The following is a 17039-nucleotide window of genomic DNA, read 5'->3' as shown; positions in this document are numbered from 1 at the left end:
GAAACTCACTGCTGAGGAGCTGGAAGTAGCAGTAATTAATTTTGCAAGACTAAGACCTTTTATAGTAACCTTATTCTTAACTCATAAGACCACACAAGAGGTCAGTTGGAACAAGAGGGAAACAAAAACATTGTGGTACTGGAAAACGTATCTGACTCCTTGCAAAAATCTACTTTCAGGAAACTTCACTTGGGTTGTCACAAAGAAGATAAGCATGTGAAGCAAAGGAGGAAGGCAGATTCTACTCTGCTTTGTAAACTGTATAATTAATGCACAATGATGTTTAATAGCTCTACCTTTATTTTCAGTTTTCTTCACTATACTGAAAGATGTGTCTTGTTTCAGGAATAAAGGTTATTCATAATATTTTGCACCTTAAGATTCAGTTTCCCATCCTGCAGTATCAGTGCACATTTCTCTGTTCTGCTGGCTGTGCTTTAGGCATTTAGTTACAAACATTTCAGATGTTTCTAACTACTTAAGTCCAGTTTCCCAGTTGGATTAAGAGATGTGCTCAATAACTATATATTTGTACCTGGAGTTATGCTTGCTCATTTCATTGCTCTTCTCAGCACTATTACTACCTTCTCTGTGTTTTTCAAACACCAGCCCTTGTAACAGTGTTAGCCGTTGCTGGTATTCTCTCTGGCCTGATTTTCAGTTGTCTGGCTGGAAATCACCAACTGTCTTGTACCTTTCTGGTTCCTGATGCACACATACAATACCTTAAACTATTATGTTCTTTATGTATTTTCTGCCAGTGAACTCAGATGAATCATGTCACATAAAGATTTTTTTTAATTAATGCTAATTAAGTTACATTTGAGAAACTTTCTTCACCTTTTTAAAATAATCAGTGTGCTGTAAAGCATGGTTTATTCAATATGGCAATACATATTGCAGGCTGGTTCTGTCCCTTCACTGAACAAAAACATATAGCATAAACTGGCCTCAGTTTACGTTAAAGCACACTTATTATTCATTATAGGGTCATTATAGCCCTGAGTTTCAGCATTGAGTTTAGCATTCCTACACTCCTAAGTAAACTAATTTAGCTTAGCTTTCAAATAACTCAAAACATTTATTTCCAGTGGTTCCAGTAAATAATAGCTAGTTAGGTATGTCAAATTTTGTTCTAACATATACAACCTGCACTGACTCCCATCAGCCACCAAACTGCCTCTGTTCAAAGCGTTAAAACTAATGTGATTTTAAAATGTTTGAGTATAACTGATTTCATGGTATACTTATATAAATAATAACAAGAAACTTCTAAATAAGGAAGAAAAATGTATTTTAAGCTTATTAAACTTTCAAGGACAATGTACATTGTAAGGTATTTACCTGAATTTCATCCCCCCCCAAAACATGCAGCTGAACTTCTTACTCAGAACTTTCCAGTAAAGACACAGAAAGGAATATATAAAGTGATACCAAAGTATTTAATCACTCATAATTCTACCCCAAAGGCACCATATACTAAATGATTAAAATAAAATTGGTTTAACATCTAGAGAGAAGGAAGTAATTTGAATTTGCCTTCAGATTAAGTCAGTTTCTCTTCTGTAATAGTCAAGTCTAAAAATTTTAGAGATGTAATACCAAAGAAGAAACTACTTTTTGCAGCTGTGCAACACCCACAAGAATGATTCTAACCAGGAAGGCTCCCAAATTCTACATGCAACATGACACAAAGCTCTATGGGATAGTGGGCAGAAATAAGGGAGCACACCCTCTCCTTCATTAACCTCTCACCACATAAATCTGTTTCTCTTGCTATTACTGGATTTGAAGTTTGGGGTTAAAACAAATACTTACAGTTTTGTAGGCAGATAACTTGGTGAATCATCTTTACTCCGAATTAGTTCATTGCATTTGTCAATTGTTTGGTAAACAGAAAAAGTGTCTCCAGTGCTATAAAGTACAGCTAAATTCTTGGCAACAAGCCGTCTGGTAGGAGGTCCTGGTGAACTGTTTAATAAAGAAGTCAATTGCTCAACTAGTTTCTTCTGATTTTCCCTTATATCAGCCTGGAAATAAAGATCGGTAACCAGTTAAACTTCAATTGAATTTAAAAGCTGAAGACAATTAATGCTGATTATCTTTACCTTTTGTTATTAGTATTCTGATAATATTACATTCTTAAAATTAACATTTTATTGCACTTTTCTACTTAGAGAAAAGCCACCTCAAATACGTGAATATTTTATTATTCTTTAAAAACCAAACAAAAAAAACACAGCATTTTTCAGAGCATAATTCTTTCTAGTATCATTTCAAGTGTATTTTCACCACAGCATTTGTATAATTGTCTTGCTAAAACAAAACTGCATTTTCTTGCTTCTTTTATGCTTGTTTTAAAATAAAACAAATCCTAGAAATAATAGCAATTTAAGTAGTAAAGAAGAACTTTAGCAGAGTTTCAAGAAGTTGAGCATTAGAAAGGAAAGAACTTCCCTTAAAATGATCATCTAATTAGTCTTATAGAATTTTTTTTTAAATTTCTTTAAGAAAAAAAAAGCATCTGGCACTGTATTTCATTTGCACATCTTTACACAAAGAACATAACTCTTACATAGCATTATCTAGGTTGCTTTACTGCTACATATCCACATGTCCTACTTAATACGTACTGAACAGAAAATCAAAGTTGGCTGGAAACATATTTTACCACTTGACTATGAAAATAAAATAAGAGAAAAATGTTACATTCTTGCTTGCTAGAGAACTATGAAGCAATTGTGCCACGCTAGGGGGAAGCATGACTTCCATTCTTCATCATGAGGTTGCAAAATCTTGTAGTAATTATCTGAATTAAGAGAAAGAAAAAAAATCCTTTCACTGGACAAGTGGCTCTGTCATCTGAAGGGCTGTGACCAAAAACTTGTAACAGTTCGAAAGCTACAGCTAACACAGAACAAACTTTCATTGCACAAAAATACTTTCATGTACACGAAAAATATGAAGCAAATTATACTGAATAAAGCTCTTTGTTTTTAAACAAAATAACAGAAATCCCAGAGAGAAATAACTATAATGTGCTTTTCTTCTCAAGTCTCATTATACTTACTTTGCTAGTCACTGGTAAAAGTTTTTCCAAAAACCGTAACCATTCAAAAATGAACTCTGCTTTTTGAAATTCACCGAGCTGGTTATATGCTTCTTCATTAAGTAGTAAACTGTGAGCTAACTCCATTCCTTGAAATTTTCCTCAAATCTCTCCGCAGACACTGTGGAATTAAAAGCCCTGCCAAACTGCCACAACTGTGCTGCCCAGTCAAGTTTTCTTCCTCATTAATGTCTGGTGACTGAAGCAGAAATTTGAACACCTAAACAGAAAAAGAAACAAAACAAAACAAAAAAATCACTAGAGAGTCAACAATCATATTACAGTCATGCTTGGCGTATTAAAACTAAATTTTCAAAGAAAAACATACAAAAAATATAAAACTACACTATTTTTATTCAAGTAGCTTTAGTAATAATGGTTTTGGAAATGAGATTATGGTATTAATGTAATATGTCAATTAAAAAATATACTTCAGAATATATCAGAGGAGTTAGCACTGAACTATTATTCTTTCTTTTTTTTTTCTTTTTTGCATAAAATGAGTTTTCCCGATACCCTATCATGCATATACCTGAAAGTAATGGCCAACAGGCCCCAAACATAATTACTTTTACTCTCTAGAACTAAAGGCAGCAATGGAAATAACCTATTGCTAACAAACTCCTGTTAATTATACTCATAAATATAAATGCTAATATGTTTATTCTATCACTTTATGTATTCTCAATGCCAAACAGAGCATAAAGAAAAAGTAGAATTCCATTGCTGAAAAAAACCTCTAACACTGTCTTTAAGAAAAAGCACACCAAAAAAACAAACCAACAAACAATAAACCAAATACAATCTGAAAAATTAATGTTTCAGAAACTCAGAGTTCAAAAGAAGTTATGTTTAGTCTGAGAGACAGAAGTGAAACATAACTGTTTTTGAAATTATGTTGTCAATAAGCATAACTAGAAGCAAACTAAGGTAAAAAATTCTTCTAATGGTAAGTTTCTCCTCCACACTATTTATGTGCCATAGAGCCTCCAACTACAAACTACAGTATTCTGTAGGCTTCACGAACAAAAACAGTCAAGGAGACTTTGGTAAAATGTCAACATATTTTCAACTCCCAATAAATTCTTCTTTCCAGAGGTCACCGAGACTGCTGAACATGTATTTCTTTTTTTTTTTTACAGTAACAATATTATAGTGTAAAATGATCCAACAAGCAGTAAATGGGCAATACAAAGCAATGGTAAATTATTCAGTACTTGGATTGTCATCAAATGCACAGCAGAAGGTTACTTTTACTACTTTCTGCACATTTTAAGGTAAAATTTACTAACAAAGGAAATTACTCACTTCTAATTTACTGTAATGAACTGTCACTTCAAATTTACCTGAAATACCACACAGCCTGAAAAGGCACCACGTTATAAAATGACAAGCAAAGATACATACACATAGCTCATTATACCTATATATAATTTTATCTGCCTAGGTACATAGACGTTCAAAATTTATCACTTAATCTCACTCTAAGAAAACTCACAGAATGTAACTCTAGCCTCACTTTTTTTCCAACATCAAAAAAAAAGTAGAATTATGTATTTCACTGAATATTTGAATAGAGTTTCATCACTGTTCAGTGTGGAAATTACATACTGAGCAGTACATACAGATGTACAAGTCACAAGCACTTCTTTTCCCCTCACCCAAAGCCTGTCCCAACATCTAACATCTCTAACCACCTACTGCTACAGCAGCTGATCCAATTTACATACCCAGCTATGGATTACAATTCTCAGTTTTCCCCAGCTGAAAAGACCACAGATTGTTGCCACACATTAGCACTTAACTTACCTAGCAGGTGATTTCTCATCATTGTAAAAACTGTCTCTCTTCTGCTCCAGATTCTTGGACAATGGACGTCAAGAACTTGACTTTCTAGAAAAAGAATACACAAAAAGATCAACTTTAGGAAAGCACATGAGATTTAAGTGTCTGTGCTACAGAAAAGAATACCAAAGTCTTGAAATATTCACAATTTTTATTAAGCAACAGCTCACCAAAAAGACACTAGACTGAAGCTCCATCATATTATTATCTTTTTAAATGTTACATTTAAATTGGGCAGACCCACCACATTTACCATGCAATTTGGTTCATTTCACTAATTAAATCACTTATTTCTGTTTTGTTCATTCAGTTTAATTCTAAAAAAAGCTCAAACAGCATAATGCCATAATTATTTTCTAGAAAGCTTATTCCAATGCTATCATAAAACCGACATTACTTCAATGCATCTAAAAAAGCATCGGAGCAAAATATTCATTATAGTAGTACGGAATGCTATCATAAATGACCATATCCTTATTATCAAGTCATAAACAATGTCGCAGCATTCATGTCAAAATCAATCACCAAGAGACCTGGCAAAGGTAACTCAACTGTTTGAAAAATTCATGCATAATACCATAGATACAACAAAACATGATGATTATCAATCCATTCCCCTACCTCCCATATACAATCTTAATATTAGAATTAATGGGCAAAACCATTTCCTTTTAAACCTCACGCAACTTGAATTTAGTCTGGCAGGGCATGAAATTCAGGTTGTGTGCCAACGTTAAAGGAGTCTCTTTTTGACGAGTCTCTAAAAGACTGAAGTTGAAAACAAATAAATAGTACATGTAGATTTAAAAATGATCAAAACTTTCAGCTTGGTGAACCAGTGCTCAGTTTGATAAAGAGAAGGCTAAAGGAGACCTAACAGCAGCCTTCACAAAGCTACTGAGAAGATGAAGACAGGTTCTTTACTCAGGGGTATGGGAGGAAATAATACAACCAGTGACATAAATTAAAGCAAGAAAAGTTCCAATTGGATAGAAGAAAAAAGATTTTGCACTGTAAGGATTATCAGCCACTGGCACAGGTGTTGAGAGGTTACAGAAAGAAATGGTTATAGAAACCCTTTGAGGTTTCTAAGACTCCACTGGACAAGGCCCTAAACAACACCATCTGAAGTTATTGTAACTTGCTTCTAAATGAGATACTCCTACTGCATAAGTAGTAAAAATAATCTAGATTTTTTTTTTTTAGTCTAAATTAAAAAGAAAGATGTTATGGTATAGTTGCTGATCTTTACAGTGAACACTTGCTAACATGGTTACCATTTCACAAAAAAAGGGCCATCACTTCTGAATTACAGAGATTGATTGTTAATTATGCAAGATTTAGTTTTGTAGAATCTGAGAACTGCCCACTCAGCAAAAAATCCCCACAGACCTGATCTTTCCAGTGCTGGTCAACAAGCATGGTTATATGAAACATATGAAGCAGTGGATTCTCCACCCTACCCAAAAAACCTTACCCCAAATACTGAGACTCCCTTTAATGACCTGTAAGCCTGCATACCAGGGATCCTTATGAAGCTTCAAAAATAATCACAAAAAAAGAGCACAGGCATACAAATTTGTGAGAGGAAAGGCAAGAATGTAGGGAGTCAGGTTTTTACTGCAGCATACTGGTTTTTCAGTGAAGAGTGGAGAACAGCACAAAAGGCACAGTAGTTACACAGCTATGCAAAGCAGAACACAAGCACAGAATGTGGGGATGAGCTGCATTAGATTAATATTAAATATATCCTTGTTATATATACAAGATGTTACCAGGCAATTTCTAAGTGCAGAAGGAAACAACAAACCTAAACACATACTGTGCAGACATGGATGCAACTCTGCTCTAATTAGAGCCATGACATAATTAGAGGAATGGCATAGCCATGTCAGAGGCTAGGCAAGCACAGTGGAAGATTGAATGTTACTCCAGCCACGGGTATTAAATTTTACTGAACATCATCACAGACTACTGAATTGATGCAAGAACAACCCAAGCGTGTTTAAAAATGTGAGTAATTTGACAGTCCCCTTCACCTGGTGTTATAATTTTGATGCTTCTCAACCTGAAAAACAGATCTGGAAAAATAAATGTACAATTTGATTGAACGAAACACATGCTATACCATCAACAATTAAAAGGCATACAAGGCTAATAAAAATATCTTCATTTTCTAGCTAGTGTGATGCAGCATACTTTTGGGTTGGTCTTAATATAACCAAAGTAATTATAAGACTTACTTTCCTATCAGAGCTACAAGAACAGATTGATAAAAAAAAATCCCTCTTTTTTTCCTATGAAGTAAGTCTATTTTATACTTACACTATGCTACAAAATTGTCTCAAAGATTTATTGAATAAGGCAGAAGTTGTTCCTACTTACTACTGATGGAAGAATTTCTCATCTGCTGACTGCCAATTTGACCAGCAGAACTGTTCAAGACTGACCAGAAAAGAAATCAGAAAAACTCTCAGAACAAGCACTAGATGGAATACTGCCGTGTATATTGGAAGGAATATAGGACAAATCAAGCATTAAAAGGCAACAGCAATTGAGTTTCTACAGTTCCTAACTAACCACAACGCAAAAAAGAGGGACTTAGTCATCTTTAAAAAAAAAAAAGGTGACTGAACCAGAGTAAGACATCTGAATAGCTGCCTTGAGCAACTGGCTTTAAAATCTGAGAACCAACAGGACACCAATGACAAAGTTTTAACAGAACAAAAGACACAAAAAAAAAATCTATTATGTGTATCAAGTTTGTTCTGAGATATGTAATCTTCTCAGGCTTTAAAAGCTGAGGGAAAGAATTCATAGACTGATGTATTTCCTTCCATTGAAATTCCAAGACAAAAATTAATACACAACAAACTAAAAGCTATGAGCAATTGTGGCAACTTCATGAATTTTACATTCCCTCTTCTTTCCACCCCATGGCATATTTTCTCTCTGCATTAAAAAAGAAAAAAAAAGGAGAAAAAAAAAGTAATCTGCAATACAGCACACTCCTAACTGATCTCTTGCTAAAAAAATAAGCCCTTAAATTATGACTCATTATTTCAAGGCAGATCAGTACGAGTAACGGAAAATAACACATAGATCAAGTACATACTTACAAATTTATTTTAGTTTAAGTTTTCTCATCTTTGATCTCTTGCTGTTACAAAAGTTGTCTCTTTAACTGGAAAAAGTTGTACTCAAACAGAAATCAGATAAACCTCAGCTCTCTGAGTGTGATACTCATATGAGGATCTAGTATACCATCTAAATGAGGATCTATATCTACTACTTAGCAAAGAAAATAAAGTGCTGTTTCACTTACATTAATAATTATTATTTATACTTTTCTAACTTCACAAGTATTAAAATATCTCTGCATGAAATCCAATAAAAAGTTTAAAAATAAAAAGCCTATGGATTCAGTTTTGTACCAAAGAGTAGTCTAGCAAAGGACATTATTCTTGTAAGAAACTATAACTTACTCCTTGCCAGTAATGAATGACTAACTGGTAACAGTAATGATATAAGATTTAAAAATTACTAGCAATAACTACCAGTGTTTTCATAACAGCTACCATTGGGCTGACTATACAGTCAATGCCACAACCATCCCACTGCTGAAAAAGAGACAAGGAATGCTCATTATCTTCAAGCTGTCCTTCACTACACTGCAGTGATATTTTAACAGACTCCAAATTCATGCTTTTTTTCCTCAGAAAGCAAGACTTACTATCACCTATCTAATAAGTAAACCAATACATTTAAGAGAAAGCCTTCCAGCCTGACACATTTAGTTCTACTCATTAACAGTTCAGATCAATGTTACTCCTGCAGCACTGTTTTAAAAGTTTAATGGGATGATCGTTGCCCTTGCATCTGAGCTGACTGCACAGCAAGAGGATCGATGCTCTAGCCTGTGTTAAGCCCTTGCACATACCTGTTTAGAGTGTATCCCAAAAACAAACAGAACTCCTGCCCAGCCCCCTGGGGCTTACTTCTGACAAGAGAAACCGAGCATCATGCTCTTTTAGCCAGCTGGGCCGAAAAAAAAAAAAAAAAAAACAACTTAAAATGCCAGCCAAATTCTGCTAGTAATGAATGCAACAGACCAAAATCCAATAGTTACAGTGTGTTGTTTATGCTAGTAGGGAAACATAAGGAAGCACAGAGGTCTGGAAAAGGCAAAAGGTGCAGCATCAAACTCCTAGCAACTTCAAGACACCAGATTGCCCAGCAACTGAAGGACTGAGTTATCTTCAGCGGTAATCTAGGTGGAATTTACAGCACACCAAAACAATCTGATTTAAATAAACTACAATTATGGAGTCTTAATAAGAAAAAAGAACTAAAATTCCAGCTCAGACTAGAAAGACACTGAAGTGGGACTACTCAGCACTAAAAAAGGTATTTATTACTCAAAAGACATAGCAGCCTTTGTTTAATTATTGACTTCTACAAACTGTTACCAACTAACACAGAAGCAAAGTCTGCCTCAAAATTTTCAGAACTAGAAGGCAAACCTAAATAAAAGTGTCAACTTAAGTGCATCAGTACTCCAATATCCCTTGTGTAGCAGGATCCTCAGCATTCAGACAGCTTGAGTCTTTTCTCAGAAGCCTTAAATTTCTCACTCTGCAGAGCCACACAGGCAATGGCAGGTGACTGGTGGTCCTGACATAACACTGACACCCCTCTGTGCACATTTTATGTTCAGCAGTGTTAATCACTCTTGACTTCTCGTTCAGCTAAAAAAAGCTGAGAATTTCATGGGTCCTTTCATTGCTTTCTTGTAAGCAGTTTGAAAGAAAACACACAGGCAAATTTAGGGCATTTCAGCACCAAGAGAGCGAAGGATGAGGGTGGGAGAAGAACACCAGGTATTTTGCAGTGTTACGTTATATTGCCAGCAGTGGGGAAGTCTGGAAACAAACATGGAGAAGATGGAACAGTGATGTTTGACATCAATTTTCAGGAATAGGCCACAAGAGAAGGTTATCACAAGATCATGACCCTGAGCACATGGCAAAAATAATAACAGGCCATGGAGGAGAAGACCCAAAATGTTAAGACTTTTAAATCAAGAAGAACCATAACTCTTAGTATCAGATTCTAAGTGCACTAGCAAGTGAAAAACCACCAGACAGTAAATCTCACAGCTGAGTACTCATATTTTACAGCATATTCTGTATTATGAAGGGATTCAGCTCCACTCACAAATCAAGCTATTTTCCTTTTCAAATAAAAATATGAGCACACTTGCATCACATGCTTATCCCAGACAGCAAAAAGCAATGAAGAATCTGTTTGACTGAGAGCAACAAAAAATACCAGATTATTACACAACCATCCATTTCCTCTAACTACTGCTGAAAATTTCAGACTAGGACAACTTCCACTTACATATTTTTGTATGCAATTATCCAGCTTAGAAATATGATTCTGAAATCTTAGGTGTTGAAACAAGACCCCTTTCTTTCACACTCTTGCTTAACAGTGTTCCTCATGAAGAAATTTGCATCAGGAAAAATATGTATCTATTCTACCATTGACAATTTAGTAGCACTTATGCAGGTACTTGCTAAAGAGGCAACCCAAGAGCATCTTCATATATTACACCTATGCAGGTTTTGCCATGCTCATGCAGCATTTCACACTGCAAAAGAGCAAATATCACACAGCCCAAACAGAATTCTTATTAGTTCCTCAGATACTTTTCATCTATGTTGCAATGTCTGCATTTTGATGTTCTGTGAACAATGATGCTCATACACTTGTTTACTCCCACAGGAACCATTGCAAATGACTGTTTTTTCTAGCAAAATGCTTATCAAGTATGACTGCTCTCTAAGATGCAGAAGAATCACCCTGTATCTGAAGAAGCAATAAAACTTAAAGGAAAACAAAGATCTAAGTAAAGTCCATTAGAATCCTTGTTCTGGGCTTGCTGGTTTTAAAAATATTTGCACAAAGAATGTGACCACCCACAACCCTCATCCATAATTGTGACTGATAGAAGCTACAACACAATATACATTTGCTGAAGTGTGAAAGAAATGACAGAACAATGTCTTCTAGGAATGCCGAATGATTTCTGTGAAGTTTTGAGGACAAAGCTTGACATAATTAAGAGAAAAAACACCCTCCAAAAAAGTGTCTGGAAATGCAGTAGCTGTTTTAGCAATGCAATGCATTCAAGACATTTTTAAAAACTGATTTTGGAAGACATTCATTCATCACAGTAACAAGTACATAAACTTCGCTTTCATGTTTCATATTACTTTAATCTTTATGTCCACGTGAGAAGAACTATTCCAGGAAATGGAGAAACAGCTACATTCAGTTATTGAGAAATATAAACCAGCCATTTCCTGAGCTCCACAGCAGACACTACTGACACACTTTGTCCCCTCTAACAACCACAACTCTTGAATATTAGGTTCATTTCTGAAAGTTTCAGTCAAAACATAAATTTGGCTCCATTACAGGGACCTCAGAACATTATTTTATTTACAGACAAAGTTGCAAACTCCATATAAACTAAAGCTTCTAATAGTTAGAAAACCAGTATTGTATCTGGAAGTCTGATTCTGACAAAGTGAGTTTAAAAGATTTTTCTCTTTTTTGACAAAAAATCTGACTAACTAAACTTTAAAAAGCAGTAACTACCTTCAGTCTGAATATAAATGCATAGAATGTTTTGGGTTTATTTCTTTGCAGGTTTCAAAGCTGGTGCAAAAACAAGACAAGTGAATAAAAATCACAGAAGCACAAACATCCACCTAAATCCTAACAATAATTTCAATATTTGCCTGAACATAGCTTTTATTCCCAATAATGCTGTAAACATTATTGTTTACATAATATAGACAAAATATATCAAAATGAGTATAAAGATGAGGGGTGGGGGTGCCACAATAACAGGAGTTTCAGGAAATTAAATTCTTTGTTAAAAAATTAAACTTGCTTACAGCAGGTGATATACATGCATACGGATAATCCAAAGTGTAGGTTGACCATGGCTATCAATTTTCTGTTAGGGTAAATTCTGAATCCAGTTTAGTTTTGAATTAAACCAATTTTTTTTTCTGAATATATCTAAATCCCAGAAAAGTGTACTTATTTTTTTGTTGAAAATCACTATAGCTACCATAGTACTAGCTTAACCAGTTCTGTGACTAGACTTCAACTGCATACCCACACTGAAACTGAGCAGCAGCAGCAGAAGCCCTTACAGGTGCAGACCCCACAGGAGACTCGTCTGGCTGATCAGAGACCTGTATCTGCACAGAAATCACTGACACACCTCACCGTGATGGTTGATTCTCTAGATATTTTAAATGGCTATGCCCCAAAGAAACCTCCAAAACAGCTTGAAAAATGTAAGTGCATAGAGATTTCACGCTTTTTTGTTTTGCACTGTATATGTTAACATACATCATGTCTTCTTCATGGTTCTGCTTACTTAAAAACAGTAAAAACTGCATTGGTAAAAACTGAATAGAACAAATACTACACAATCTAACAATGTTTTTGTGAGAAGGTGTCTCCAAACCCCTGTCTCATTAGGATGCTCTGCATTTTAAAACGGAGCATCCTGCATTGATGAACGAAGTTCTTGACATGCTGGGATATAACAACACAAACTCGTCAGTAGCTCAGATATTTTACTGACAATAAAATCAATCCTCTGTTCAAGAATCAAGTACAAGTGTTCAATATATTACTAGACTTAATGTAACATTAAACTGTTTCCCTTCCCCCACCGCCTTTTCATAGTGTCGAAATGTCAGGAAAAGGAAGAGAAACCCGAACTCCATTCAGCACAGAACCAGAAGTAATTTATCTCCTGGGTCTCAATTGTTATTCCATACATGAGTTGAGAATACTACATATCATGTAGCAAAAACACAGAACATACAATATAGCTTGACTGTTTCTGAAGACAGGGAAAATATTTCTGGCATGTGAAACTAAAATAAAAGTTTAGTACAATTCATGGCCACAACTATAAACATTTAATCTTACTGAATCAAAACCCAAACTTAAAGAAACATTACAAATAATGAACCTAAAGTTCTGGAAATACCAGATTTCATTAAAGAAGCACAAAGGAACTAGCCTTAACTTCAGCTACCTTCCTCCTCTGGTATCATCTCCCGCCCATATCCCAGTAAACTTCACTCTGATTTTAACTAAACGTACGACATCTGTTATTATTTTCCTCATTCCAAAATATCAACTAATGCAACTTTACAGCTTTTACATGCCGGTACAAAGTTCTTACCAGCTATATGGTGCAGCCTTGCTCATTGCCCTATGCGGACAGCCAGGAGCTCAAACTGCAAGCGCCTGCAGCGACGTTCTGCATACCAGAATGTCCAGCGCTGCTACTCTTCCCCCCAGAATATTCTTAATTACCAAGATCTGCAGGAAAACATGAAAACAGACCCTAAAGCCATGCAACCTCACTGCAAGTGAAAGCCAAATCCGTGCCTGCAGTCCCAGCAATCTGTATCGAGTCGTTCCCGGCAGGCAGACACCCACCCTCACCCTCCCCGCACCCCTCTCCTGCTTACCCCAAACCTCGGGGAACGGTCAGTCTCCCGCCCCTCCCCGTGACATCCAGCCTGGGCCGGGCTGAAGGAGCCCGGATACCTCCGGCTTTCAGAGCCGGCCCGTTTACCTCACCCACCCGACCCGCCCGCTCCGGGGTGATCGAGCACTTTTCAGGCGCAGGCCTCGGGCAGCCCCTCAGCAAGCTCCCCTCGGCCCCTCTGCCGCCTTCACTCAACTGTTAACTCCGCGCTAGCTCGCCCGCCTCGCTGCTGCAGGGGCACCCCTAAAGCCCGCTCCCCCCGTCAGCTCCATGCTCCCCTCCGGGCCTTCGCGCTCTCGGCGGCTCCCCAAGCCCCTTCCTTCGCCCCCTCAGGCGCCCGCTCCCCGCCTGCCCCCACTGCTAGGCGGCAGGACCGGCGGCCTCCATCCCACTGCTCCCCTCCCCGGTACCTAGCCGGGGCGACGCGACTCGGCTCGGCTCAGTTCAATCCAGCCCCCAGCAAGGCTCCAGTGCCGCTCTCCTCTGGCGCGGGGGCCTGCGCCCGAGCCGCTGCCGCCCGCCGGCGGTGGAGGGCGGAGGGCGCCGCTGCCGCTCAGGGCTGTGCAATCGGGCCCGGAGCCATCGAGCGCCCGCGGTGGCCGGCGGGGGGCTCTGCGCTCCGGAGGGCGGGAGTGGCCCGCGGAGCCTCGGGGTCGGGGGCAAGGCTGGCTGCAGCCGCAGCGCCGGGCAAGGTGCCTGAGGGACCGGAGTCACGGGCCCGCGGGTCGCTCCGTGGCCGGGAACAAGCTCGCACCTCTCGCTGGTGCAGCGCGAAGAGGCACGGACAGCAGGTCTCGCTCTGCCACCGAAAGCAACGACAAAACCCCCTCTTGGTGATGGTTTTCAGGTAGCTGAGCTGGCGCTGTAAGAGATTTGTACCTGGCTCTGATCAGAGCCTGCCATGACCCCTGATTTTCACTCCACCTCCCAGGCGCCCACTAATTTCTGGAGAGGCGCCACTAGCACTACAGCAGCAGTAACGGAAACACCCCGGTTATATTCTCAGCCGAGCGTAAAACCCAGCACTGGCAAAAGTTACACTTGGATTTCATCGGTGTGTGCACTGAAACCAAACCAAGATGGGAACCCAAGTCAGAGAGTCGTTCTGCATCTTACCCACAAGGTCGGACATGGGCTTCTGGATATTCACCTGGTTTCTTCCACCACACAGGTGCTCCAGCTGAAAGATGTTGCTTCGTCATTGGGAATGACTTCCTCCCTTCAAAATTTTCATATACAAATTCACTGTTCATGAGGAAATTTATGTTGAGGGTGCGGTGTTTTTTTTCTGAATTCCATCATCAGAATTCAAGTTCTGCCTTAATAATGGGAAAAATGTCTCTCAACCATCTTTTAGTTTAAAAATAAACAATATTCCTATTGTAGTTTTGTAGCTATAGCCCAGCCCAGCCCCATCTGGATTGGTTTTGCATCCTACCAACTACCTAGCAAAGCAAACTGGAAGACAGGCATCCAGCATGGTTTCTGATGGCAGCAAATTAGTTTGGTGGGATTGAGATGTTCTTATTCTGCAACCTTAGCTGCTGCTACAAAGTTGATGAAGAAATAATGCCTTCTGGTATTAAAGACTGGCTTTGACTTGGACAACAAATATTAAAGATGACCTTTTGTCTGCTTATTCCTACAATGTGATGTTGGTTAGACCTCAGAGTGGAAAAACTAAGATTCCACAAACTGGGTTTTCTGGGGCTATCTTCTTTGAAGCCATGCAAACATTCATGGTGAAGGAATAATGCCTGGGACACATAAGCATAGGAGCTGAAATCCTGTCTAACCCTTGCATAAGCTTGTAAATTCATCTTCAAATAAGTTCCATATGTAAAGTTTACATAGAGTTTACATAGAGTGTGATCCTTCACGAACATCTGTATTCAGTTGTGTAGATGATACTACTGAGGAATATCTCAAAAAGCACAAGCAGAACAGCAGGATGACATCCTGCTGTAGCAGCCAAGAGCCCCAGACTGCACTGCTGTATATGGACACTAGTTTCATTTCGTACCTGTGATAAAGAAACAGGAGCATTGATGCAATGGCCTTTTACAAAACCAAGAACCTTCCAATGGATGTGATAATGAAGAATACATAAACACCTCATACCTGCAGCAGGAAAGTATTTTCATAGTACCTATCACAGAAACCAACTGTACAAGCTCCTCCTGGTGTAAAGGTGTTAACCTCTGTTATCAAAAAAAACATACACCCCCAGGAAAAAGTTATTTACTCAGTTAACCTCATTTTGATTAGAAAATGAGTTGCTGCTTCTTGGTCTAAAGCAATCTGCCATTCAACTCATGAGAAAAGGTCAACTGAACAATTTATATTCAAAGACTGTTGGTCCCATGACGTTTTCCATAATGAACTCCACAAAAACAAAGGCTGCTCTATCTGACAGGCCTGAGGTAGCAGAGAGACCTGGTAATATTTGTGCAGGACTGATCATGTTTAGCTCAAGAAGCAATAAACAAAACCAAAGCTAAATTTTTTTTTAATTATTGCTGTTATTAGTGTTATGCCTATTATTCACTCTGTTGTAGAAGCATGCACAGACCCACTCAGCATTATGAGATACCACTCAAGATTAGTATCTGATAATGCTGAATGTTATGTGAGCAGAGGGCAAAACAAAACATCACTCATTACGAATAAAGATTTCTTGTTTTTTTTTCCCCAAGAATGATGTCACCCAGCCTCAGTATACATGATATCAGCTGTAAGCAATGCTGTCTTAATGCTAAAGTGATACAAATCAGTTGGTATAACAAGGGACACTGATATGGGATGCTCCCACCATCTCCGTGTATATTGGCTTTTGGGTTGCTTTGTGCCAGCAATGCTTACATGAGGGTAAGAATCTGTGTTTATTGGATTTATAGCTAACCTTGATTGATTATTTAGTATGATTTTTTCCCTACATTGGTCAACAGTGTTAACTATGCACTGCTTCAAATTAAGATCTACTTCAGCAGACATGCATGCCATTTTTATCTTTCCCCTTTTCAATCTGAGATAAAAAACATTGTTAAGCAAGTTTATAGTATTCTGCTCTAAACCAGACAAAAATAGGACAATTAAATGTATTCAGCATGTACTAATTCAATTTCCTCTTTTCCGATTAGTCCTGACTGAGCTTCAATAGCAAATTACTTAATAAAATAAGCAACTGGCAAATAATTGCAATGCACAAACCTGCTGATTAGTCTTCTCATTAGTTAAGTCTATTTTGGTAAAGTGGGTTGACTGATTTAGAGCATGAATCAGTTGTCATACAGATTCCAGTCACAGTAGAATATCCATACAGTCACATATGCCTCTGAGCTAAATATTTTCTTTCTTACAGCTTTATAATTCTAAGTGACTCTAGAAGAAAAGAATGTATTCCTTTGAATTCAGTGGGACTGCCTATGCGTAAGAATCACAGGACTAAGGGCCTGATTTAAAGTAAATGAAACCTCACCAAGTAAT

General features: G+C 37.8%; 1 protein-coding gene across 1 annotated transcript in view; it reads right to left on the bottom strand.

Moving 5' to 3' along the window:
• The window catches only part of HEATR5A (HEAT repeat containing 5A), a 66660-nt gene extending 52600 nt beyond the window's left edge, over positions 1 to 14060 (bottom strand). The window contains exons 1-5 of the mRNA XM_005149296.3: positions 13964 to 14060; positions 13242 to 13381; positions 4919 to 5002; positions 3071 to 3329; positions 1819 to 2030 (exon numbers count right to left, since the gene is read on the bottom strand). Coding sequence (XP_005149353.2) covers positions 1819 to 2030; positions 3071 to 3196 — 338 coding nt within the window. The 5' untranslated portion in view covers positions 3197 to 3329; positions 4919 to 5002; positions 13242 to 13381; positions 13964 to 14060. The remainder of the gene's footprint in view (positions 1 to 1818; positions 2031 to 3070; positions 3330 to 4918; positions 5003 to 13241; positions 13382 to 13963) is intronic.
• Positions 14061 to 17039: the final 2979 nt, after the last annotated feature.

Source organism: Melopsittacus undulatus, chromosome 4, assembly GCF_012275295.1.
Source record: "Melopsittacus undulatus isolate bMelUnd1 chromosome 4, bMelUnd1.mat.Z, whole genome shotgun sequence".
In the NCBI taxonomy this organism is placed as follows: domain Eukaryota; kingdom Metazoa; phylum Chordata; class Aves; order Psittaciformes; family Psittaculidae; genus Melopsittacus; species Melopsittacus undulatus.
The sequence above is the reverse complement of the archived record's forward strand: the minus strand, read 5'-3'. Positions and strand labels throughout refer to the sequence as shown.